The following is a 25,613-nucleotide window of genomic DNA, read 5'->3' as shown; positions in this document are numbered from 1 at the left end:
GGGCTTGTCTTGACCCCAATATTCACACCCAGCTTCAGACTCACCCCAGGTTAAATATAACTGTTCCAGTGACCATTTCTTACAATAACTAGCTAACGTGCAAGTCCAGGTCTGTATCAGAAAAGGCACACTTTGAAGCTTAAAGAGATCTGGGGTAGAACACATGCATTTTGCCTGTTTTTACCTTATTTTTCACTAAGCAAATAGCTAGGTGGAAATACTAGGCACCGGGAGCTGGGATTGCTCTCAGTTAGCCCAGGGTCCTCCAATCACAGGTTCATCAGGGACACGACATCTCCATAGAGGACTGTTTGTGTGGGAAACTGAGGAAAGACATGCTCCGCAGGCAGCCTGGGTGTGCTGGGCTCCCCACCTGCCTCGTGCTGCCCGGCCAGACTCACAGCATCCCCTGGATGGGAGCCAGGGGGGCGGGCACCTCCCAGGGCGAGGTGGCTTGGTGCCTGCAGAGCACCACTCGGGTACGGCTGTATTTACTCTGCAATTCCTGCGGGAGACAGAGCCACAGATTAAGTTGCAGTGGCACCATGGAGGTCCTGACTAAGGAATTTTAATGTAAAAATTCCAGGGTTTACCCTTAATCCTTGAGCTAACTGGTGCAGTCCTTCAAATGGGGATCTAGCAAGAGTGATACTGGGGCTCGGAAGGGTAGATGTGTGAATGCATTTGGAACCAATTTAAAGCTAGGAATGAAATGAGCAGGGACACTGGCCAACGTACCATTGAAATAAAACACGGCAGGTCACCGAGGCACGCAGATGGGGGCGCACACGCCCGGGCTGCTGGCTGCTTCCTCTGCAGCTCATGGGGAATCGGTGCGGGGGTTTCTGTTAGCCCACCTTGGAAGTATTTGTGCTGGGGCCACCTGGTAGATTTCTAGTCTAGGCTTAATTCAAGTTACACTAGAAACACGGGCAAAGGAAGCCCTCTCATCCACAAGATCTTTCTGGAATGGTGCCTGAAGGAGCTGTCCACTAGAGGCATCTCTCAGGGACACCATTCCTGAAAAGGTGACCAGACCCCCCAGAAAGCTGGGACTTCCTAGGAAAGTAAATGGGTGTGCAGGTAGGTAGCAAAAAGGAACAGGTGACTTTCCTGTTCAGCGAGTCCCAAGTCTGATCATCCGAAGTACTTAGAAGCTTTGTAAAAATCTGGATTCTCAGAGGGTGGGACAGGATCCAGGAATCTGTGGCTTTTGTGTTTGTTTTTTTAAAGTTTGGTCTCCAGGGGTTCCTGGTGCCCCCCAGGTTTGGTCTCTGCTTGAAGAAATCAACTGTTCAAACATGTACAATCTGTTTTCATGAAACAGAAATAATGTGCCAGTCTTCACTAAAATAGGTCACCTAAGAACCCTCAACCATACAAAACAACCCAACTTGACATGAAAGCAAAACACCTTTAAAACGTGTATGCGTGCGCGCATCCTGGAATTCACAAAACTGGACTCATTAAGATGGCCATTCCTTCTCCACATAACCTTCTGGGATGTGGCTACACTGAACCCCAGACATCCTGACCTGCTCGTGGCTTTCTCTCCCTTCCCTTCCGAAACTGGCCTAAGCTTCTGGCCACTCTTTGGAACTCACACTCTGCAGACACAAAGTCCTGCCATGATTATTCATGCAGCTTCTGTTTATCTTCCCAAAAGAAACAGCTAAGCCGTAGCAGGTGAGTGATGGTTGCAGGGCTGCGGTGAAAGGTAAAAGCCACTGCAGGTGGAGCGGCTTAATGGGGTATTAATTGGGAAACAGGTGAAGGCAAATAGGTAGCACAGCAGGTATGTAAATAGGCTCTTGGGAGGAAAGGCATTGAATTTTATGCTCTTTAACTAAAAATAAAGACTTGCTGTTTAGCTTATCTTTGCTGAAAATCGTGCACTATGAGGGCCCTGACAACCGCCAGCATCCTCGACGATTCATTATTATTTCAGCATCATCCAGGCTACTTAATAGGATCTTCAGCCTCTTCATTTTTTCATTGTTTCAGCTGACTTGGTGGCTTTAGGATGCATGCTTTTTCTCCAGAGGCCAGAACAGTTTTTTGTAGATTGTGGAGTCAAAGTGATATTTGGGCCTCTAGCCTGCCTTCTGGTGGCATCCTTGGCTCTCGCTCATTGGAGAAATGCAGCAAGTGTACAGTATCACTGTGGCCTACCAAGAACACATACATCCCAATGAATTCTGTCCTTCGAAGTAGCCATCTCGAGAGGCAAAACACTCACTCCAGTGCCGTCATTGGCTCCTTTTCAGGAACGCCACTTCACTGGTTGTTTTTAAGTCACCCATATGGAAAAGAACCCTTACAGATACTCTTTACTTATTTACTACCCCTAAGGATTGCCCAACATCAGCATCTAATTCATGACCACATTTAGTGAGAAATGGCATTTGGCTTTTAAAATCCATCCCCGCCCAATGAAGAGAAATTGTCTGTTGCTCACAGGATCCCAAAGAACACGCCTCGGGCTCCTAGGAAAGAGTTTTATGAAACGTCTGGAATGCTGGCAAGCCTCCTTGGGATAAGTGTCCAGCTTCCCAGAGCGATTACTTTGCACAGCCCACACTTAGAAATTTCTACATTTGGGTATACTGGAGTTAATGTTCAGACACATTATTTTAAGGCTACAGTTTTATTTAGAAAATTACTGAAAATGAACTGCTTCATATTTCCATTCCACTCCACCCACTTAGCCATTCCCTGTGGCGATCTGTTGGTGGAAGAGTGAGGGGGAACTTTGTTACTTGCTTGGCCTACGTTTGTTGATTTCTCTGGGGAGTGGCACCGGTTTTGAAGACATGGTTAGCCCTTTACTGCTGAAATGGCTAAATATTAGTGGGGCTCCACTGTGTATACCATGAAATGAATTAGGTTTACAGTATCATGCAGATCTCCTCCTATGGTTGAAGTACTCATTAATTTTACCGCTAATGAGATGTGAGCAATTAAATACCTTTAATTAATGAAAATCAGACAAACGCCAGGGATGCTCTCGCCCTGCCTTCATAAAAGTAGGGAAGATGTTTACAGATCTCACTCTGACTTCTGTCTGTAGAAGGACCGCAGTTCTGAGCTACTGGAGATCAAGTGTTCTGGTCTAGCGAAAGTCATTAAAATATTTCGCTTGTAGGAATTAAAGGCGTAGGCATTTGTGGATATTATAAAGATTATCTGAGATTGGGAGAAAAAAATACTCATAACTGAGAGCCAGTCCTACAATGTAATAGCAAATTTCATGGTTGAAGATGCAATAGGATTGAGTACAATTAATAGTCCTGAAGCAGTCATTGAGTTCTGGGGTAGGCCCCGCACCTAATTAGATTATTAAAAATGGCCTGTCTTAGGCCAACTATCACTAAATTGAAATCCAATTATGGCTTTATGATTTTGCTGAAAAATATTTAGCAGTTGTGCTCGAGTCCTCGTGGAAGATCATTTCCTCTCTACATCAGTGTTTGCACATGTCACAATGCATCTTCCAAACAAACCTGACCGCAATTATCTCAGAATCAATCTTATATTAGATAAAAATATATTCTAATGAGTGTTTTCATGTCTAATAGCATAATCGTGCCTCTCCATACTTGAGGAATTAAAAGATGGTGATAGAAGACTTTGCAAAACATCTTTCTTAATGAGAGGCATGTTTTAGATATAACTGAGTTGTGCCATCTTACTTCAGGGAAAGGCGTTATGCTCAAATATGTGCCTGAGCATGCTGCCAGGTGGACTGGGTTCAGTTTCCCGTAATTGGCATTGGAACTGCAATAAAGCAGTTGTTTGCAAAGAGAAGGGCGCAGAATTTTCAGGCACTCCCGCCGTGCGGATTTAAATGCTACGTTAAATATTTATGAATCCAAGATTTTTATAATTGATCATTGTATGATTTATACACGGTAATTATAATTAGCTTGAAAGAGATTTCTAAAAAGCCAGTTTCCTGGTAGCCAAGACCATTCAATAAAGCTAAGCTGCCAAAACAAAAATTAGGTGGGAACCCAGCCACCAAGTTCTGAGCGCCTGTACCCATAGCCTATGTTCAGTGAGGCACCCGCACCTCACCAGGCGTCCACCTGGGTGCCGACTCCTGTGTCACCTGCCATCATTTTTCATGCTTTTGTTGCAAACAGAGTTAAACATAAGCAAGTAGAAAACTTCAGAGAGCCAATGTGTAACAAAAGGCAAAGGTGTGGAGGGGGTTGGAAAGGTTAATTAAAAATGTAATGATCCCATTTGCTGAGACAGCGCTATTAATCATTTTGGAGCGGTGAGCATGTGATTTGCACACCACTGATGGGTGGCATCTGATCTCTTAAGGTGTGCGTGGGGTGGTGGGCCACAGTGTGTGCATCCTGCGAAAGGGCTTCCTAACGGGTGGGCCCAGGGTGAGTGAGCACGGGGTGAGCCCCTGGCTTGTGGTTCACATTGGACTCTGCCTTCGCCGGATGGAAGAATTATTTCCAAAGTCACAAGTATTCAGCTTAATTCAGTCACTGTGAACCCCAGAGGAAACTTGGGTACGGCTTGAGGCTTAATGTAGTCATGTAAGGTACAGAAAAATATGACCAGGAGGAAATTCATCACCCTGTGACACAATATGTCTGAGACGGTGTGTAAATGACAAAAACGCGCTCCCAGGAGCCAACACGTGCGTTTTAAATGTAATTTTTAGCATCCCAGCTGGAAAAGACCAAACTCTCGAAGGATTGATTACAGGGGTCACAACCTGTATGATGCGATTTGCCATCAGAAGGCCAGACTGGAAATACGAGCTTCCAGAAAAGCCTGCTGTTCCCCTTGTGAGGATCTTAGAGCTTTTGGCCTGTGTTTTATTTGCTGGGATAACATGTTAGAGGGAGCCTATTAGAGGGAGAACAGTAGTTATGCTAACGTAGTAATTAATCAAGTCGAAAAGGAAGAGGAAACCAGTTGTGAAGTCAATTCTGCCGCCCTAAGGAACAAGGCAGAAAGATGCCGGGGGATCGGCCAGCATTCCTAAACAGCGTTTTCCCACTGTGTCTTGTGAACTTTCTGCTTCGTGCAGATCATGCAGATTTTCATATATGTACCGTTTTTATTTCCCCTCGTAATCTATAGAAATGGATTTCCGGTTGCTTGTATCTGTATTTCATCCTGCATCATTTAGACCGATTATCTGGCCCCAGCCGATCGCCAGTAACAGTGGCATTTTCTAAGTGTAAGTAATGAGAGGCTGCCGGCCACAGTGATAGCCTCTTTGATTTGGGACAGTGTGAGGATTGTTCTTGGGATAAAGGCAGTTCCTCGCTCCAGAGGAACTTAGAATGTGAAAGCTTCTCCCGGTGCATAATTCATCCTGACACCTCCACGTCTCCCTTTGTTGGGAGGACCTTTTTACATTCGCTCTGCCTGCAGGTCAGGGTGGAAACCGTTGGTCCATTTACTCTTTGGAGCAGCAAACATCTAGAGGCCAGCGCCTGCCTCCCAGTGCTGGGGTTTTGCATTCTGTCCCTGCTCATCACGTTTTTATCCTAAATACTTGATGTTATAACCAGGAGAGACAATTTATATTATAACCATCAAGTCAAAGGAGCTTGAGGCTTGAAGGGATCTTAAATATATCATCCCACAAATGGAGAAACTGAGGCCAACTTCTAAACAGAGACATCCGGGTGATTTGGACCGCATTTAACCCCCCCTCCCCCCCGACTCCTACTTCATCGCTCCTCCCTTAGCACCTGCCCCTTTCTAGCCCATGGTCAGGGAGCTGGCCATCTGGTAGGTTGCTATGCAGGTCATAGTTCCCATGCCCAAGAAACCAGGGAAACAAGTCACATCAGATGTGATTACAGCCAGAGAGGCTGAGAACGATGCTGGAGAAAGCCATACGTAACCCGCAAAGCAACGACGTGGTCATGTCCGACTTTGAAAGGAAACGCTGGTGCATGGGCCTTCTCCATGGCGCGTGGCTGGGCCCCGGAGAGCAGCGCGGTGGCCGGCACCCCATACCCGCAAGGAAGGATTTCTAGTAAACGCCTCCGTCCTGAGAACACGTCCCATGCAGACGGCATCCCAGGCGCCGCTGAGCCACAGGATGGTAACAGCAGATGGAGGGAGAGATCGGAGGCGGCGGGGAGGGGATGCAGCGTTTCCTTGCCCCTCTGAGATGGGCTGTGGAGAGGGTGGCACCCTGAGTTGGGGCGCAGCTGCGGGAAGCCTTCCACGCAGGGGGCGGGCGGCGCTGGGCCCAGGCCCCGAGACAGGCCTGTGCCCGCCTCCCGCGCCCGCCTCCCGCGCCCGCTGCTGCAGGGGCGGCTCCCGGCGCGCTCCTTCCCCCTGCCCTCAGGCCACTGACGTTTTGGGGCACTGGCGGATCATTTTAATACCTGCGGGGGATCAGTATTCTTACCACGTGAAAACAACTCGAGTTTCTGTGTCCTGTGATTTCAGGAGTGTTTATTTTTACTTCGTTGCAGCAGGAAACGCAGCATTACCTGAGAGAGTTGGAGGTGACTGTGAGGAGTTAACGAGGAAGGGGGTAGAGGCTAAGAGTTGTTTTCCACATTCTCTGAGTGTGAAACTTTTTTTTTTTTTAAGACTAGGATAGATGTGATTTTTTTCCAGTATTTTATTGGAACATTTTCTAATATACAGAAAAGTGGGAAACATTTTGCAGTCAACCCATTGCGTAGATTCTACCCCTAAATTCAAAAGTAATTGCTTTTTAAGTATCCATCCATCCATCCATCCTTGGGTCCATCAGTCCTTTATGTTGTTAAAATGCTGACCTCAATATACTTCCCCTAAATGCTTCAGCATGCATATCGTTAACCAGTTTTCATTAGTTTTTTTTTCCTTTTGAGGCAAAAGTTATATGTCAACAAGCCTTATGTGTACTGTTTTGAGCTTTGACCCAAACTTCTTTCAAGATAGAGAACATGACCATCACTCTAGAAAGTTCCCTCTTGCTTGTTCCCAGCCAATCCCCACCTATCCCTTAGAACCAAACACTCTTCTGAATTTTTTCAGAATAAAGTGCTTCTGCCTATTCTAGAACATCATGTATACAGAATCTTGCAGTGGGTAGTTTTTGTCTAAGGCTTTTTTTCCCCTCAGCATAGTGTTTTTGAGATTCACCTGTGTGATTGTGTGTGTCCGCAGGTCATCCATTCTCGTTTCTGAGTAGTAGTTCATTGTGTCCTTAGACCACAGTTTGTTTAGCCATTTCCTGTTGAATACATGAGCTGTTTCAAATATTCCATAGGGGAGTGTTAACATAGTCATCATATTGTAGATTACGTTCCAGTGATTTATTTATAACTGGAAGCATGGTACCTTTGGACCACCTTTATCCAGCCTCTGGTAACCACAAATCTGATCTTTTTTCTTTTTTTCCTTTGAGTTTTATTTATTTATTTTTAGGTTCCATATAGAAGTGAGATCATAAAGTATGTGTCTCTTTCTGACTTATCTCACTTAGCATAATGCCCTTGAGGTCCATCCATGTTGTCACAAATGGAAGGACTGTTTTCATTTTATGGCCGAGGAGCATTTTATTGTATATACATATATTCTACTACTTTACCCATTCATTTGTTGACAGACTCTTCAGTTGTTTCCATATCTTAGCTATTGCAAATAATACTACAGTGAACATAGGGGTGCACGTATCTTTCTGAGTTAGTGTTTTCATCATAAGGTAGTTCTATTTTTCATTTTTTGAGGAGCCTCCATACTGTTTTCCATAGAGGCTGCACCAGTGTGCAGTCCCACCAACAGAGCACGAGGGCTCCCCTTTCTCCACACCCTCGCCAACACTCGTTTGTTGATTTCTTAATGACAGCCGTTCTTACAAGTGTGAGGTGGTATCTCACTGGGGTTTGGGTCTGCGTTTCCCTGATGATTGGTGATGTTGAGCCTTTTCATGTACCTGTTGGCCATTTGAGTATCTTTGGAAAAATGTCTAATCAGTTCCTTTGCCCATTTTTAAAAATGAGGTTGGTTGTTTTTTGCTATTGAGTTATATGAGTTCTTTATGTATTTTGGATATTAATCACTATCAGAGACATACTTTGCAAATGTTTATCTCATCCCTTTGGCTGCCTTTTCACTTTGCTGATGGTACCTTTTGCTGTGCAGCAGCTTTTTTAGTTTGATGTGATCCTGATCTCTTCTTTTTTATTCTGTTGTTTGTGTCATATCCAAAAAAACATTGTCAAGACCCATGTAAGGAGCTCTTTTCCAGGCCCATTTGTTTAAAACTTGTGTATTACGTGGACTACATTCAGAGACAAATACATTTTCTGGACCTTGTTTGTTGGGTTTTATTATTTCTATTATAATTTTATTTGAAATTTATAAACAAAAAAACTGTTAAGTTTTTATTCTTTGCTGGTATACAGCCATAAAAGCAATGAACACAAATTATGTATGAACCGAACTTTGAAAACAATTAAGTGCAAGTTAACTACATTAGTTTAATGTAGGGGATGATACAGTTTTGCTGAAGCTGAATTGGTGCTTGTACTCAGGAGGTAGTACCCTATTTCAGCATCAGTTCCCTTGGGGTTGGCAGGCTAATGGGGCGCCGTATGATGACTTAATTCTGCCATTTTTTTCCATTTGAATTTACATGAACTGCTTGTTCATATATCACTTGAATGTTATATGAACATCATTTAAGTGTTGACTTGACCTCCATGCCTCTTTTCTTTACAGCCAGAGAGTAGAGAGTATTGTTGAACACCAATGCAAGTATAAATTGCATGCAGCAAATTGTACCAGTATCCAGCCTTACAGGCCTAATCTAGATGATATAGCATTTGGTCGTCTTAATTTATTTTAGATTATCATCAAAAATGCATAATTTAGAAATCTCCTAGCAAACTGTAGACCTTCAAGAATATAAATCGCTGTTGCCCATGGGCCCCACGGTACAGCATTAGAAGTCTCAAAAGAGGAAAAGGCTAAGAGTGTCACCAAGGCCTGGAGGGTCCTAGTGATCTTGTCAGGGCAACATGGTGAATATTTCACTCCTCGGGCCCTAAGGACCTGAGTGTGAAAACAGAGGAGCCAGAGAGCAGCCGGCTTGGGAAGGTCACGATGGAGAGAACGCTCCAGGTGTGCTTGTTGAGCCAGCCAGGGATGTAGCACAGCTGCTGGCTCCTGCACTGCTCACCTAGGAAGGGCTAATGTCTTGTTTATTGCCTCGCACACTAAATGGTCGGATTCAGATGTCACAGGCAGAAACATGAACCTAGAGCATAGTAAAATACTGCTGGTGGAGCCAGGATATAATTTTGTTTTCAGGTTTTTTATTTTGGGTTTTCTTAAAGCAAAGCACATCGTCGGTTCAACAACAGGGAGACAAATGTTGGACTTCCTGTGTGTGTCCTTTACTTATCCGCTTATTTAAATTGTTTTTCATTGTAGTAAGAATGTTTAACGTGAGATATGTGCTCTTCACAGATTTTTAAGTGTACAGTATAGTATCGTTAAGTATAGGTGCGATGTCACACGCATCTCTAGAGCTTACTCATCTTGCACAGCTGAGACTTTATCCCCCTTGAGAAATAGCTCCCCATTTCACCCTTCCCCCACCCCAGCCTCTGGCAGCTACCATTCTGTTCTCTGCTTCTGTGAGTCTGAGTGTCTCAGATAACCTCATGCAAGTGGAGTCCTACTGTGTTTGTTCTTCTGTGGCTGGTTTATTTCACTTGGTATAGCATCCTCAGGGCTCATTCATGTTGACAGTCACATATGGCAGGATTTCCTTCTTTTTTTAAGGCTGCATAGTATTCCATGTGCCCTTCAGACGTACATTAAATGCAGTGCCCTTAGTCCAACCTAACCCACCTGGATGCTTTCTCCTCTGTGGCTAATTCTCTTGTAATTTCCCAAATGCCTTCATGGTCCCCATTGACTGGGATCGTAAGGAGAATGAAAGAAGTTTCCAGAATCCAAGGAAGGGCTGAGGCCTGAACAGGAACTGGCTGGGGGTCAAATCCCACAATTGTGTGGTGCTTTGCTGCCTCCCTGCTGTTTCCAGAGGGTTGCTATTACACCTTATTATTGATTTTCCATATACCACCTTATAATTTGGGTCTGGAAGGTTTTCCATCACTTCCTGTCCCTATGGAAACACCTGTATCATAGCATCTGAGCTTAATTTCCCCTGTCCACTCATCTTTTAACTTTACCCAATGGGCTTGGCTCTGCCAGCCCACCCAGCCAGCCCCTCCCTCCACTAGGCTCTCTCTGCAGGCCACCCGGTGGGCAGTCCAGCAGTGGACAGCCCTGGTGTCTGACAGCAGAGGGCTTGGGCAGGAGGCCGCATATGTTTTGTGAGACTCCAAAGGCCTGTGGTTTGTAAACCCGTTGAAATTCCATCCAAAATACTAGCCAGATTTTTCTAATCTGCAACCTCAATACTCATGGATCCCACATTTTGTAGGTGGTAAGGTAAATGGTAATTGAGGTTTGCAAATTTTTATGTAATTTATTCTAGTTTTCTCCCCATGGCTTGTGGGCTAGAACTTATACAGCTTCGCCATAGTTGCGTCTTCCTGTTTAGAGAGCCTAGTATAATATTTTGTCTTCTGGGCTCAAAGAACCACGTAATTACTCTGTAATCATATAGTAATTAGCATGTACTATATGCATTTATTACATAATTATATTCCTGGAGGATTGCATGGCAATTACACTTAGGTTCGGCATATCATTTTATAGACTGTGTAATGAACAAGTGTATAATTTGTTGCTTTTTTCTTTTATCCTGATTTCAGTTTACCAACCAGGAGTTGGAAACTTCTCCTCCTGTTACCTTGTTTATATGTAATTGGGCAGGTGCCCGAGCTCCTTTGGCCTCTCTCAAAACCTCCTAATTACGCGTCGAAGAGAGTGCTAGGAGCTTGTGTTCTGCCGTGGACTCCCAGCGTTTGCGCTTAATATTTACTCCTTAGGTTATTAGCTCATTAGGTTATTAGCTTCAAAACACAGAGTGGAGCAGAGCTCCCAGCACGGCCAGGTAGACACAAGGTCTCGATTAAAACAGAGGAGGTGTGAGAGCCCAGGCGCCCACACGGTGCTCACGCCTGCCTTTCTGTCCCTTTCAGTGGAGCACATCCCCAAAGGAAACAACTGCCTGGACGCCGCCAAGGCCTGCAACCTCGACGACACCTGCAAGAAGTACAGGTCCGCCTACATCACCCCGTGCACCACCAGCATGTCCAACGAGGTGTGCAACCGGCGCAAGTGCCACAAGGCCCTGAGGCAGTTCTTCGACAAGGTCCCGGCCAAGCACAGCTACGGGATGCTCTTCTGCTCCTGCAGGGACATCGCCTGCACCGAGCGGCGGCGGCAGACCATCGTGCCCGTGTGCTCCTACGAGGAGAGGGAGAAGCCCAACTGCTTGAGCCTGCAGGACTCCTGCAAGACAAATTACATCTGCAGGTAGGCGCGCCGGGGGCCGGGTGACGGGTGCGGCGGCAGGGAGAGCGCCGTGGTGGCCTCTGGCCAGGCGCCCGGGAGGGACGGGCAGTCATTGGAAGGATTGGCCAGAAACTGACCTGTGTGTCTGACACGTGGTTCTTTGAAAGCTGGGGGAGGTTCCCAGTTTAATCTGGGGAGAGCATGGAGAGGTGCTGGAATGAGGTTAGTCAGCAGGGAGGGGCGCCTGAAGGCACGTGCCCACTCCAGAGGCCCTGAGACTGCAGGGAGTGCCAAGGGGTTAAGTCAGGGAGGGGTGGGCTGGACACATGGAGGCTCTTGGACATCAAGGTCAGAACACTGGAGGAGACCAGAGACGGACTAAGCTGTGTCCAACTGGAGAGCACTTCCAGAATCCCGGGGTCTGTTCTGGGCATTCAGTCATCGATGTGGTCTGGAGGAGCGGTCACCTCGCTGCTGGGACATGCTTCCCGCTCCAGCCTCCATCGGACACCTGCCAACCCCGGGGCCCTGCTGCTGAAAACAGTCACTTCCTTTTCCCTTGTGGCCACTTACTGTTTTAATGTTTGAAGCCACATTCTCGGTTTTCATTTTTTATATATTTTTAGCAATATAGAGTTCAGCAGAGGGAAAGAGAAGGTCTCTCTTCATGCTGTTCTCTTTTGCCCCCAACTGACATTATCAACAGTTTGATGTGTGTCCCTCCAGAGTTTAGGATTGAATTCAGTTGCTGATCGAAGCAAGTAGAGTTTTATGAGCAGAGACTTAAGTCATTGCGGCCTCAGGCGATGCTGGTGCCACATTCAGATGCGAAGGCTGGATCCAGGGCTGGAGGTTCAGAGGAGACATCAGTTGACCACACCTGTGCTTTGTCCCCTGGTAGAGCCAGGAGCCCCCAAATGCCAAGTCCTAGGCACCCAGTAAATGCTCACAGTGGACAACAGATGAGGGTGTGTTATGTGCCTGGTTTCTTGTAGCTGCCCCATTTCTAAAAGCAGGAAAGAGAAGTTATATTTTGAGGATGCTGGTAAGCTGAGTTTCTGGTCCCTTTAAGTTTTGTTTTGGTAGAATGGGATCCCTGTCTTTCCTTAAACCAGCTCTAAGAGGGACCAAAGGAAAAAAGTAGAACTGTCTCATGCTGGAGATTTTGTGAGAGTAATATCCTTCGATTTTTTTTTTTTTTAAGTTAGAAGCAGGTGACCTGCTATATGAGGAAGAGCTCAGGTGACCAAGTGGGTCTTGGGAGGGGTCAGGTGTTCCTGCAGAGCAGCTTCTCCAAGGAGCCTTCCTCACTCCCGCACCCCCATTCCATCGAGCCCCTCTCAGCGGTGGGCTAGGATGGGGGTGTCTACACGGGAAGGGTCCTGAGGAAGAGGCAGAGGCCCTATACAGCTCTGGCCTGGGGAAGCCAGTCAACCAGGGACCCCCTGCAGGAGATGGATGTGGTGAGGAGCGGGACACAGGGCGAGCAGGTGGGAGCTTTGCTCAGGGTGGAGGGTGTTAGGGGGCAGATAATCTGAAGACCCCTCTTCTGAAGACCTCTGGGTCTGAAACCCAAGTTCCTAGGCCAAGTTCAGCCTTTCACCAGAAGGGATCCCTCTTCTAGGAGCAGGTCTGGGTCTCCAGGGTCGTCCTTGGCTTGAAGCCAGACAACTGTAGCTGCTCCCTGCCCGTCTCTGCAGTAAGATGTTAGCCTGTTCGCTGATGGGTCCCAGGCAGGAAATAGCCGTACAAGGAGCAGTGGGTGATCCTTTCGCCCACCGGGCAACCCTGGGAGTTGGAGGAGGGCATGGGGATGGAGCCCTCTCTTCCTGCGAGTTTCATCTCGCACTTGAGATCCAGAGGCGATCCCTGGCTTCCCCTGCACAGGCTGACAGCCCACGGCGCGTGGTTCATTTACAGTACCCGGCCTTCTCTTCCAGAACAAGGGAATCCTTAGAGGGTTGGTGTGAATTAGTCAAATCGGATTGTTTTCCTGCTAAGCTGTAGTGAGAAATAGCGGGGAGATTGGGAACTTGGGGTGCTTTGTGGAGGTGGCAGGAGGAATCTGCGGATAACAGGATGATTTGGGTACAGGTTGGGGGCTCAGACTGACCAGGTAGGAAGGTTCCGGGAACCATTTGTGTTGAGACAGCCCCAGGAGCATAGAGTGACCTCGGTTGATGGGGCAGAAATGGACAAAGGGGCAGCCCTCGCCTAATAACCGAGTGCGGCTGGTTCCACCAAGGGGGGGACGTGACCATGGCCACCACGCAGAGGGGCGAAGGTCAGCAGGGGCCAGTTTCTGTGCTGCTGCCCCATTTCTGGCTGTAGGAAGAACTCAGAAGCTGCTTGGGAATCCAGACCCTAGACCACCCAGGGGCCCCACCAAGTGAAACTGGTCTTGGTGTGATTGATGGGTTTCATGCACCATCGTGAGTCTTCCCCAGGAAGGGGAGCCGGTGACTTTCCCTGGAGTTCCCTGGCATCGTTCATATAAATCCTTTCCAGAGCCTGGACTAACTCCTCATGATGACCCCTCCCTGTCAGCTGTGGTAAATGTAATTTAAGCTGCTAGGTAGTCTAGCAGTGTTTCCTTTGATCAGATTGTATTAATCTTGTCTTTAATTTTATGCCCTTTATTTCGGCCCCCCTCAGTCCATCTCGGGGAGACCCTTGCTACTACGCAGCTGGTACTATCTGGAACTGGGGCTCCTGGGGGGTTTTACGTCTCAGGCGCTCTGACCCATCCCCATCCGGAGGCAGGCAGGCGGGTGCTGCTGGAAGGGGTGGTAAGAGGGACAGTCACTTCCTAAAAACCATATTCTTCGAAAGCTCATGCGTCCAGATGCTCCATTTGCATCTCAACTTGAGTGACTCTCCAATTGCTGCCCAAGCTCATTAAGTTTCCTGCACTAATGTTCCCGACTCTCAGCACCCGGGCCTGCTTCCCCCCCACGGGCCCGATGGGGCCTCCGCGCAAAACCTGTCTCCTGCCTGCTGCCTTCAGAGGAGACGCAATCTCAGCTTTGCCTTTTGGCTTGTTTTCCTTCTTTCCGTTCCCTTTCAGGGAAGCTGACAGGTTCCTTTCCTCTTGGGGTGGTTGGGGAGAGGCGCGCGCTTGACGGGTGGGCCTCGAAGCTTGTCTAGAGAGAAGCGCCGCGGAGGCCTTACTGCGGGGTGTGATGGGACGGGAAAGCCTCCCGTTCCTCCCGCAGCGCAGCGTCTCCCTCGCCGGTTTTCTTCTGGTTGCTTTCTCAGCGTCTGCAAAGATGTCAGGACTCAGGGTGGCCGTAAAGGAAGTGTAACCTTTATTCCTGATCTGTGTTCTTATACATATATAATTTAAACACATGCTTTCCCTCGTTTTCCCCGAACTCTGATATCCAAAATAAGCTCAGCACTTGAGCGCTGGCTCGGGGTGCTGCAAATATGTTCGTATCTCTTTTACTTTTCTAATAAATCACCCAGACGTCTCGGCTATTTTTATTTATTTTTATTTATTTATTAATTTATTAATCCTCACCTGAGGATATGTTTTGTTAATTTTTAGAGAGAGAGGAAGGGAGAGAGGGTGAGAGGGAGAGAGAAACATTGATGTGTGAAGGAGAAACATCGATCAGTTGCCTCCTGGATGCGCCCCAACCAGGGATTGAACTTGCAACCCAGGTCTGTGCCCTGACCGGGAATTGAACCCACAACCTTTTGGCTCACAGGACAACATTCCAACCAACTGAGCCACCTACCCAGCCAGGGCTCCGTTATTTTTTATTACCAAGCTATCTAGCATCTTCCTCTGGAGCATGTCCCTTCTAGTTTTCATCTAAGAATGACAGTGCTATATTCCAAAACCCATGAATGGCGCTTCCCGCGCCAAGCGGAGGGAGCGTGAGGCCGCTGACCAGCCCACCGGCTGGTGGCTCTAGCTGCCCCCAGACGGTGTCGCTGTGGGAAGCAGCCGGGAGGATGCCTGTGGCTCAGTGGCTGAACCCTTCTTGGCCCTTCTGCGTTTGCAACAGAGTTGCTGCATCCTTGGGCTCCGGAGGAACAGCTCCTAGTCCATACTTAGTATGTAGCCACTGTTTTCCAAAACATGACATTTTGCCCTGGGTGCTGGGTGCTAAGGGGTTCCAGCCAGAAACAGCCCTCCAACTTGAACACGTTGTATCCCAGGCTCCCCCTTTCCTGGCAGCGCATCTAGGTGGAATTGAATGGTGTATTTGTTATCTTGCCCTTCCTTCCTTCCTTCCTTCCTTCCTTCCTTCCTTCCTTCCTTCCTTCCTTCCTTCCTTCCTTCCTTCCTTCCTTCCTTCCTCCCTCCCTCCCTCCCTCCCTCCCTCCCTCCCTCCCTCCCACCCTTTTTACTGTGGTAAGAACACTTACCATGAGACCTGAGACCTACCCTCCTAGCAGATTTTTAGGTGCACAGTATAGCGTTGCTGTCTGTGGGTACAGTGTTGTACAGCAGATCTCTAGAACTTATCTTTCATAACTGAAACTTTATACCCGTTGATCAGCAACTGCCTGCTTCCCCCTCCCCGCAGCCCCCGGCGCCCACAATTCTTTTCTCTGCTGCCCTGAGCCTGACAATTTGAGATGCCTCGCGTAAGTGGAATCGTGCACTATTTCTCCTTCTGTGACTCGCTTATTTCACTTAGCATGAAGTCTCCAGGATTATTTATGTTGTTGCAATAGCAAGATTTCCTTCTGCTTTAAGGCTACAACGCTGTTTGGTCAAGGATATCTCATTTCTTCTAGAAAGTTTCTTATCATGCTGAACCTCAAGAGGGAAGGGATCGGAGCCTATGGGCCCTCTGTCTCCAAGGCTTTCCTGGCCCTGCTGGTACCCCCAGCCTCTGTGTCCCCGTAGTTTCTAGTCGCGGTGGCTTTGATCAAGTCACTAAGCATATGATTCTATCGTTCCCCAGGGACTGAGGGTCCTATAAGTATATCCTGAACATCTTTGGGTTTTTTGTTTTATTTCATTTTTTAGCAGAATTAAGACGGTCGGTCTCCCGTGGTGTAGCTCAAAAGCACAGCATGTGTAATGTTCAGAATTCTGACCCTAGCCCGCACCGCGTTTTCCATGCTGAGGCTGACCTTTGAAACTTAGAGGAAATGTGTTGTTGCTAATTCGTTAACTGGGGCAATTGGGGAAACATGTCACCAAACCACGCAGCACATTTCTGCTCCGGTCGCTTACTTGGTCTGACAGCATTAGGGCAGCTTTAAAAGGCGAGGAATGTGTTTCATTTGCCTGGGACCAGACCCCTTCCGCACAGTAAACTGTGGCTTTTCGAGACCAAGGTTGTCCTCTACTGCTTGGCCGAGTTCCTGAGCTGAAAATGGGATTCACCATCCCTACATCCGGGCTTGTCTTGACATGCAGCAAGCGCAGGAGCAAGTGTCTCGGCGGATAATTAATGCCTACAACTAGATGGGTAGATTAATTTGGCACTTAATTTTATTTTACAATGATTCATTCACAAATGGAAATCAGCAATTAGACAATGCAAACTTCTGAACCGTGGAAGGAAAGTTTCAGGAATATGAGAAAATACAAGTTAAACATTTTCCAGTTCATTTGAGCAGTTTTCATTTCCAGTGATTACACGGGTGTCTTTAGCGACGTGTGCCCAGCGCCGAATGGCTTGTTTTCTGTGCCTTCCACCTGTGTGAGTGGCCTGCCACCCAGCCTCTGGGCCCGAGGTCCCTGGACCCTGCCTGCAGGGGGCTCTGCCCTGGGTGCAGAAGAGCAAGGATGCCCTCTGACCTCTGCTCAGGAGGAGCAGGCTTCTTGCCGGCTCTTCCAGGCCTCCAGCCCCAGCCTGTGGGTTCAGATGCAGCGTGTGCCCTGTAGCAGCAGCTGAGAAGTGTAGGACGGAGCTCCCCCTCCCCCCGGCTCCCAGGGGTAACCTGAGCCGTGAATCAGCTGGGCGCCTGCTGCACCCCCTCTATCTTGTGGCCTCCTATCTCGTCCCTTATCTCTTCTTTGGCAGAGGCAAGTGTAAAGCCATTTGTCTGTTCCTGTTGGAGCCTGTCGCTTACAAAATGCTTATCTAGATTTACTCGGAGTTCTCTCCCCAGCTCGCCCTTCCCCGCGCCTGGCCGAGCTCAGTCCCTGTGTCCCTCTCCCGGCTCCTTCCTCCACCTGCCCACATCCTCACCAAAGACGCTTTTTGCCACTCTTGGTCCTGAGACGGAAAGAACCAGATTCCCTTTCAGACTGGGGCCTTCTGCAGCTTCTTAGATCCACGTGGACAGATGGAGACTGGGCACCGGGGCTGTGTTACTGTCCTTCAGTGCGAAAGTGAATGGAAAAGAAACGGGTTGAATCCACCCCGAAGCCCAAACTGAGCGCCCCGTATTCCGTTCGGGGAGGTGGGTGTCGTAGTGGAAGGTCGACGGGAGCCAGACTAGGACCTGGCCCCAGTGACTGAGAAGCAGGGAAGGGCATGTTGAAGGAAGGCGCTCAGTTTTGGGGGGATGCAGTGATGATGGGGGTAGGATGTGGGAGCTCGGGGATGGTCCTAGGGTCAGAGGGGGAGAAAAATCAGTGTAATATGAAGGCCGGGGGCCTTCAGCGCCATGTGGACGTGTTAGATTGTGTCCATCGGAGGGTGATAAGGAAAGGGAGACACGATCATGCACTGAGGATGTCCTCATGGACACGGAAGGCTCGTGCGGCCGGGCACGAGGAGGTGAGGGAGCAGTCCTTTCAGTGGCCCCAAGTCCTGAGATGAACTGCCCCCTGCCCTTACCTGTCTGGGCTCTTCTCCAGCCCTTCTGCCTCTGCTCCTTCTGCCTCAGCCGCCTGGGTCCCCCCGCCGGCCACCCAGTGCACCAGACACATCCCACCTCCAGGCCTTAGCGCTCGCTGTTCTCTGTGCCGGGACCACTCTTTCCCCAGACGCTCTCAGGCAAACTCCCTGGCCTCCAGGTCACCCCGTGTGATCCTGTCAGCCCTTCCACGCTCCCAGTCTGCCTCGGCTCTCATTTTTTTCAGAGCACTTCTCACCTGCTAATGCGCTATATCATTTACTTTGGTTATCGTTTGCTTCCTTCCTACTCTTTAAGTTTCATTGCCAGGGCCCTCTAGCCGTGATATATCCCAAGTGCCTAAAGCTGTGCCCGAACAGTATCCTTTCCTTACTAAACATTTACTGGCTGCGTAGATGAATGAATAGATTTAAAACGTGAATGGATGTCAGAGAGGGGGCTGGGACGTAGGGGTAGATCTTGGCATCGTCAACACAGAAATGGTTGAAGATGTATGTTAGGATTCATTCCCCAGGGACGGTGGGTCAGGAGAGAAATGAGCCAAAGACTGAACCCTTGGGAACACCAGGTTTGTGGTGAAAGTGTCCAAAGAGGCCTCGGAGAGGTAGGAAGTTGGAGAGTTGGAGAACCAAGCGGACACCCCAACAAAGCCGATGGGAACAGAACCTTAGGATTAAAGGGTGGTGGGCACCGGTGCCAGTCATTCACAGGGCAGGCGGAGAACTCGGAGTGACACAGGATTTAGCACATTGGAAATCTATCCTTCCCAGTCTGTGGTCAGCAAGGTCCAGAGTGCTTTGGGAAGACAGCCAACTCAGCCTGGAGGGTCAGAAAGGCTTCCCGGAGAAGCTGCCCCCGAGCTGGGCTGGAAGGACGAGCGACGTGGGAGAGCAGCTGTGGCAGCCACGGCGCGGAGGCCGGGGCTGCGGGTTTGAGGAATGCGTGGGAGGTACAGCAAGAGCCCACGTGCTGGGCTCTGACGACGGGCAGCACTGGGCCTCGCAGCTCACAAACGTCTCACAGTTGGCCCAGCGGCCACCCCGGACAGGAACCGCCGTGGAGTGACTGCCCCACGGCGCCCAGCTCCCGCGCGGAGGACTTGGAAGTCGACCTGGTCTTGCTAACTCTGAAACCTGGTTTCTGTCGCCGCTTCCAAACGCTTGTCTTTCGTGACAGGAATGCAATGTTCTTACACGGTCAGGCTCCCCGCCTGTTGTTCCAGGCAGGCGGAGGGAGCGAGGATCCCGGCCAGGCTCCGAGGCCAGACGCTCTTCGTGAAGCTCAGGAGCCAGGACAGCGTCAGCTTTAAAGACTGTTCTCACGGAGAGTTAGGACATAATGTCCACCAGAACCTCTCGGCATCATTTAAAAGGGAAAACTGCGCAGGTGATACAGGCTCATTAAGAACTTGTTTATCTAGTTTTCTTTGGTGCCCTCACTCCGTGTTACAGAGCGCTTTCCTGTGACGGCTGATTTCGAGACTCATGTCTACAGATATGAAAACAGTCCTCCCAGACCACAGTGGGTTTTTTATTATAATAATCTCAGTCACATTTATGGATCGCGGTCTGTTCGACCCTGAGGGTCCCAGGTGTGTAAGTTGCCTGCCCATTTCCCGGGAGCCCCGCTGACCTGATAGGACTTGGTGACTCCCTGCTGAACCGTCACTGGAGTGCACACTCCTCAGCCCACAGCTACCCCAAGGCGGCTCATATAGGGGACCTGGCTGTGCATCTCACGGGAGATGAATTCTTTGCAGTCACAGAGTGACAACCAGCTCTAAATAATCCATGGTTATGTCACCAGATTGGGGTCATCCAGGTGTTCGCCTTCCTGCCTCCTCGCCCTGTGGCTAGGTCATTCATCACGGGAGAGCCTCTGTTTTGCGGATTGCATGTCGAGTTCATTGCTGGCGAAAGGTGTGGTGGGGGGAGGGGGAGAGACCTGGAATCATTCCCAGAGGTGCTGAAGTGGGGGTGGGTGGGGGGCGTAACAGCGGGGGTCCCTGGGACCCTAGATCAGATACCCTGGTGTAAGGCTGCGGACACTGGCAGAGGCCCAGACGGATCCCCTCTGCTGCTTTGTGCAGCCTGTTCCTCTTCAAAGGGAACCCTTCTGCTCTGCCCAGTGGCCGTTTCATGTACCTGGACCCATGAAGTTCACAGGCAGGAAAAACCAGCTTCCCCTTCGAGCCTAGACCTAAACCTAGATTTTACGATCTCTCCCTTTTTTCCTAATTCCAAAGGAAGGGGGTCCTTCTGTTTCATACAGCTCAAGTTTTACCCACCGAGCAAGGAATGGGGAGAAGGAATGGGGAAAGGGGAGACCCCAGTATTCCTAAGAGGCTGTCTCCTAATCCAGACTTCTGGGGTCCAAGGGCACCCCATGCTGGCCAGCACCCATAGCTGGTCACCCAGAGCAAGCAGTCTGGTCTGTGTGCAGGGAAATCAGCCCCCTCAGTGGCTGGGTGGCTGTTGTGTGCAATTAAGGCCCAGGTCTCACACCCAAGGAGCCCCCTCAGACCCCCACCGAGGCGTTACCCCAAGTTCATCATCCTGCAGTCATGTCAGCATTTCCATTTCCGTGGGCATTTCCAACTCAGTGAATGGGGAAATCGCTCTGTAACTTTCAAAAGCAATTAATTATGCAGAAAATGTGGCCTCCAAGAAAAACAGGAATTTAACAGAACCGTCAATGTGAGACGTCCCACACCAAGCCGGAGCTGGGATTTTCCCCTCCCCCGGTCGCCGCCAGTGTGTTTGTGAATGAGGCAGACCTGGGCTCCCGTCCTGGTTCAGTTCGTTCTAGAACGTGGGCAGCTCGGGGCCTCAGCTTCACGTCTGTAAACGGAGGTAGTGACTCCATCGTCACAGGGCAGCTGCGAGGATTAAATGAGGTCTCTGTGCAGACACACCAGCACCGTGCCTGCTGCCTCGCACAGAAAACAGTCTGTCCCCTTTTCTCCTCACTCTTTCCACGTGTTTTTTCCACAAAGGACAAAGAAAGCCTAAGATTCCAAATGTGACATTCCCCCCCCTCCCCCCCAGTTGCAGGCAGAGACCTTCGATGCAGGATCTGTGGGTGGAGGGCGCAGGTTCTCACTGCTCCTCGCTTGTACGCACCCACGGCTTCCAGCGGCACGTGGAAATGTCACCGCGCCACGTGAGGCCGTGTTGCTCAGCCTACCCACCAGCCTCTTTTCAGTTTTGTACAATTAGGGAAAGCTGGGGGCCGGAGGCGGGGGCAGACAAAGTCCAGAGGTGTTTGGAGTGTGTGTCATCTCAAGTACATTCCTGCCCAGAATAGACAACGATTGACACACATTGATACCCACAGGAAGGCGTGACTGGGGCCGGCCACAAGGTTGTTGGGCCTGGAGTCCTAGATTCACTATTGTTTAGACTGAATAGGCGGTGGGGGGACCGCGGGCAGCCTCTTGGGGCACGTGCTGTTTCAGTGACCCCAAGTAACCGTGGACAGAGGCTCCTCAGAGGTGCCTGTGCCTGAGTCAGTGATGTGAGCCACCCGGCAAAGGGCAGTAGGCACTGACTCAGGGCCACTGAGTCGGCACCTTCCTTTCGCCTGGGAGGTTCTGGGCTGTGAATCATCCGATCACCCCATTAGGAACAAGCCACAACCGGGGGCAGAGGGGCTCGTGTGCAGGGACTCAGAAGCCGCAAGTCTACAGAGCCAGGGGCATCATGGCAGGGACATGTGGGCGACAGTGATCCTGAGGACAGCAACATTTATTTGACATTTGCTGTGTGCCAGGTGCTGTGCTGAGCACTTCACGGGCAGCCTGGAAGTGGGGGCTCATTCCCCTCCTCGTCTCGCCGATGACGAGGTGCGATCTTGAGCAACTTCTGCAGGTGCCCGAGTGATGCCACTGGAACGGACCCAGAGGGCCTGCCCGTCAGGCGACAGAGCCCAGGCTCCGTACGCCAGGCCGCCTGCTCCTGGTACAAGGTGTGCCGATCTTGCTGACCACCCACGTGATTTCCAGACGCTCGGGGTGTGTGGGATTGGATCCTGGAGGTGGCTTTGTTTGCACTATTTATTCATTTTACTTTTAAATTTGCTTTTTAAGATTTTTACTTTTGCATTACAATTTACATTCAGTATTATTTTGTATTGGTTTTAGGTGTACAGCATGGTGGTCAGACAATCATGTACTTTACAAAGTGTTCCCCTGATATTTCCAGCACCCACCTGGCACCGTACACAGTTACTGCAATATTACTGACTGTATTCCCTGTGCTGGGCTGTGCCTCAATCACTTTTCACCTAGCCCCTCAGCCCCTCCTCTCTGGCAGCCATCACTCTGTTCTCTGAAACTATTCATTTTAAAACAAAAAATTTAAGTAAGAGACCTTTGAATCTTGTCAAGATAGGGCTTAAGTGCCCCCCACCAAACGTATTTCAGTTTGCGTTAAAACAGTCATTTTCAAACTCTTTGGTTTAAGAACTGCTTTACAGTCTTAAAAATTACTGATGGTCCCAAAGGGCTTTTGTTTCTGGGGGATAAATCTATCGGGACTATATTGAGAATCAAAGGTGAAGAAATGTTTACATATTTATTTTTTAAAAAAATAATGCCAGAAGCCCATTACATGTTACTATAAAAAACAATATATTTTTATTAAAAATCACTATGTTTTCCAAAACAAAAAATATTAGGGAAAAGTCGGCAATGTTTTATACTTTTGCAATCCAGTGTCTGCCTAGAAGATGCCTGGCCTCTTATAGTTGCTTTGGTGTTGGGTCTGTTGCAGTATCCCATGTCATGTGGCCTCTGGGGAAACTCCATGGCGCTGTCATGAGCAAATGAAAGTGAGAAAGCTACACGAGAACTTAGTATGGCTAGGAAGTTAGTTTTGACCTCACGGACCCTAAGAAGCTCTCTGAGATTGCCAGGGTGCCGGGACCTCACTTTGAGAATGGCTGCACTAGAAGGACCAGAATATTCTTGGGCTAGAAGACATGTGTGCACAGGTGTTCCTTGAACTAAGTCTGGGGTGCGTGGCTGCCTTGTGTGCATCCATCCCATCCAGCTCCCACAAGTCAGAGTAGCAAGGCTGTGGGATGCCAGCGGTCAGGGTGACAGGGCTGTGGGATGTCCTGGGAGACAGGCCTGGAGCCCTTCCAGGTAGAAATGGGTACTGGGAACTTCAGAACATCTTTATCCCGGGCATAATCCTAAATGCTCACCTTCTCACAATGAAGGTGAGACTATTCACACAGTGAAGGTGTAAAATAGAAAGTGGGGAGGAAGCGTGGGCAGGAAGGCTGAATCGGGTGCCCTCCTTGGGGCTCAGACCTGGTGAGGGGAGTTGGTGGGAGGGCCTGAGGAGACCCTTGACATCACTGTAGAGAAATCTCTGCAATATAGAATTTGTTCAGATTCATTTTATTTGGGGAAAGAAGTTAGAAAATATCCCCATAGCAGTTTACTTGTCAGTTCAAAGTCCTCCAAACACAGAGCTACTGGGAAACCGTAATATGAGGGTAGAAAACAAAAGGTCCCTCCATTTTTTGGAGAAAATAACTTTAAAAATACTTCAATGGCTCAGTTTACTTGCTGCAGTTAAGAATTAAACTTGTTGATTTTAACATTGTTGTAACATCTGAAAATAAACGTGATATTCTGGTAAAAATAAATAAACAAACCAACCTTAAGATCACCGGGTTGGGTGGAGTGGTTGTGGGGCAGTTTGTTACTAACATGGCTTGTGTGGACCTGTAAGTCAGCTCCACTGCCCTGCAGAAAAAAAGGGACCATGTAGTTGTAATAGCCAAGAGCTTTAGGATAAAATGTAGAAAAGCTAGGCCCAAGGTGAGGGGATGGGAAGGTGCTGTTGCAGAGAGAATGTTAAACATGAGACTGGATTACTAAGAAGGGTTATGGATTTTCTGAAAAGGGGAGGACCATCATCCGGTGGCACTGGAATAAGTGATGTGTTGCTTGGACGTATAACTCCACGATTCCCTGTCTCCTGAGCATTGCCCCATCTGGTGAGGAAGATATTAGGGACTGTTTGCTGAGTTCAAAGTCTCTGTTGACCTTAAAACAACTTGCCTGGGAGAGAAGTGATCTCGTGTGTATATTTATTATTGAGCATAATTTTCCTTAGGATGTCTGCACCCCTATTAAAGATTAATAGGGGATGTTATTCTCATGTGTTTCTGCTTACGGTCTGTTTGTGCAAGTGGAGGCTGCTAGCTATTCAGACATCCACATGCCTTCCCCTTGCCCCACACCCTCCCAGGACACGGAGACTCTGCTCCCTTAATGTCTGGAAGGTAAATTAAAGTACCTCAGAGATATTTAGTGCTTGTCTTTTGGGGGTGGGGGCAAGGGGAGGAGTTTTTCAAACGATTAAAGTCAAGAGAGTCTGTGCAATTTTAATTTTTCATCTTCTGGGAACCCCCGAGAAGCAAGGTTTGACTGAAGGAGGCCAGGCAGCGCTGGAGATAATTTCTAGAATTTACCTGGGTTTGCCTAAAGTAATTTGACTTCATTTTCTCATCATAAACATCATGATGGGAACACTTACTTCCCTGTTAGGGTGCAGACAGCGCCTCCTTAAATCTACACAGGCCTGATGCCAGCCAAGCCAGCAGAGGGCATCCCTGTTGAATTGCGTCGTCTTCCTTGGGTGTGATTCCACTGGCCTGTAAAAACATTTGTCTGCTTGAAGGTGTGGAGACCTCACAGGAGACATCTCTCCTTCCCAATTTTGAGTTTGTTAAGCATATACAGGCTTTGAACAGGTAGATTAGTGACCCCAGGACAGCGAGTTTTCACATGCCATTATTAGCAGATGGATTCTAAGGGAAATATCAGTGTGGTCATCTCTACCCAGGGCTTCATGGAGATCTCAGGGTCAGAGTGGACCTCCTGGCTGGCCCAGAGCAGAGCAGAAGACGCTAGCGCTGATGAGTCCTGTCCTCACCTAGGAATCTCGAACAGTCGTAGACGGGTGCTAGGTGCCAGCTGCACTTAACCCTCTGGGAAGGTTTTGAAGAACTTAGTGATATTCAACCGGAGTAAATTAAGTTTCAGGGAAGTTAAGGTACTTGCCCACTACGCCATGGTTAGTCAGTAATATGAACTGAAATTAAGTCCTGGTGCATTTTCAAACTCTATATTTAAAACCTCTACTGTAGACTGCTTTTTAGTAGCGATTTAGTCTTCTGCTGCTGATTGAACGAATGAGCACAAACGTGGTGGCTTTAGACAACGTGAATTTATTTTCTTGCAGTTCTGGAGGTCTGAAGGCCCACACAGACCTTATGGGGCTGAAATCAAGGTGTCCACAGGGCTGAATTCCTTCTGGAGCATCTAGGGGTGAATCTGTTCTCTTGCCTTTTCCCTGCCCTCATTTCTTGGCTCGTTGCCCCTCCCTTCA

The 25,613-nt window shown here is 48.8% G+C and overlaps 1 protein-coding gene across 3 annotated transcripts in view; it reads left to right on the top strand.

The window, feature by feature from the left end:
* Positions 1–25,613, top strand: part of GFRA1 (GDNF family receptor alpha 1) — a 168,577-nt gene that overhangs the window by 104,289 nt on the left and 38,675 nt on the right. For all 3 annotated transcript variants that reach the window (XM_087823977.1, XM_087823976.1, XM_087823975.1), the window contains exon 5: positions 11,112–11,448. In XM_087823977.1, coding sequence (XP_087680103.1) covers positions 11,112–11,448 — 337 coding nt within the window. The remainder of the gene's footprint in view (positions 1–11,111; positions 11,449–25,613) is intronic.

Source organism: Miniopterus natalensis, chromosome 14 (assembly GCF_054644295.1).
Source record: "Miniopterus natalensis isolate mMinNat1 chromosome 14, mMinNat1.hap1, whole genome shotgun sequence".
Taxonomy (NCBI): domain Eukaryota; kingdom Metazoa; phylum Chordata; class Mammalia; order Chiroptera; family Miniopteridae; genus Miniopterus; species Miniopterus natalensis.
The sequence above is the reverse complement of the archived record's forward strand: the minus strand, read 5'-3'. Positions and strand labels throughout refer to the sequence as shown.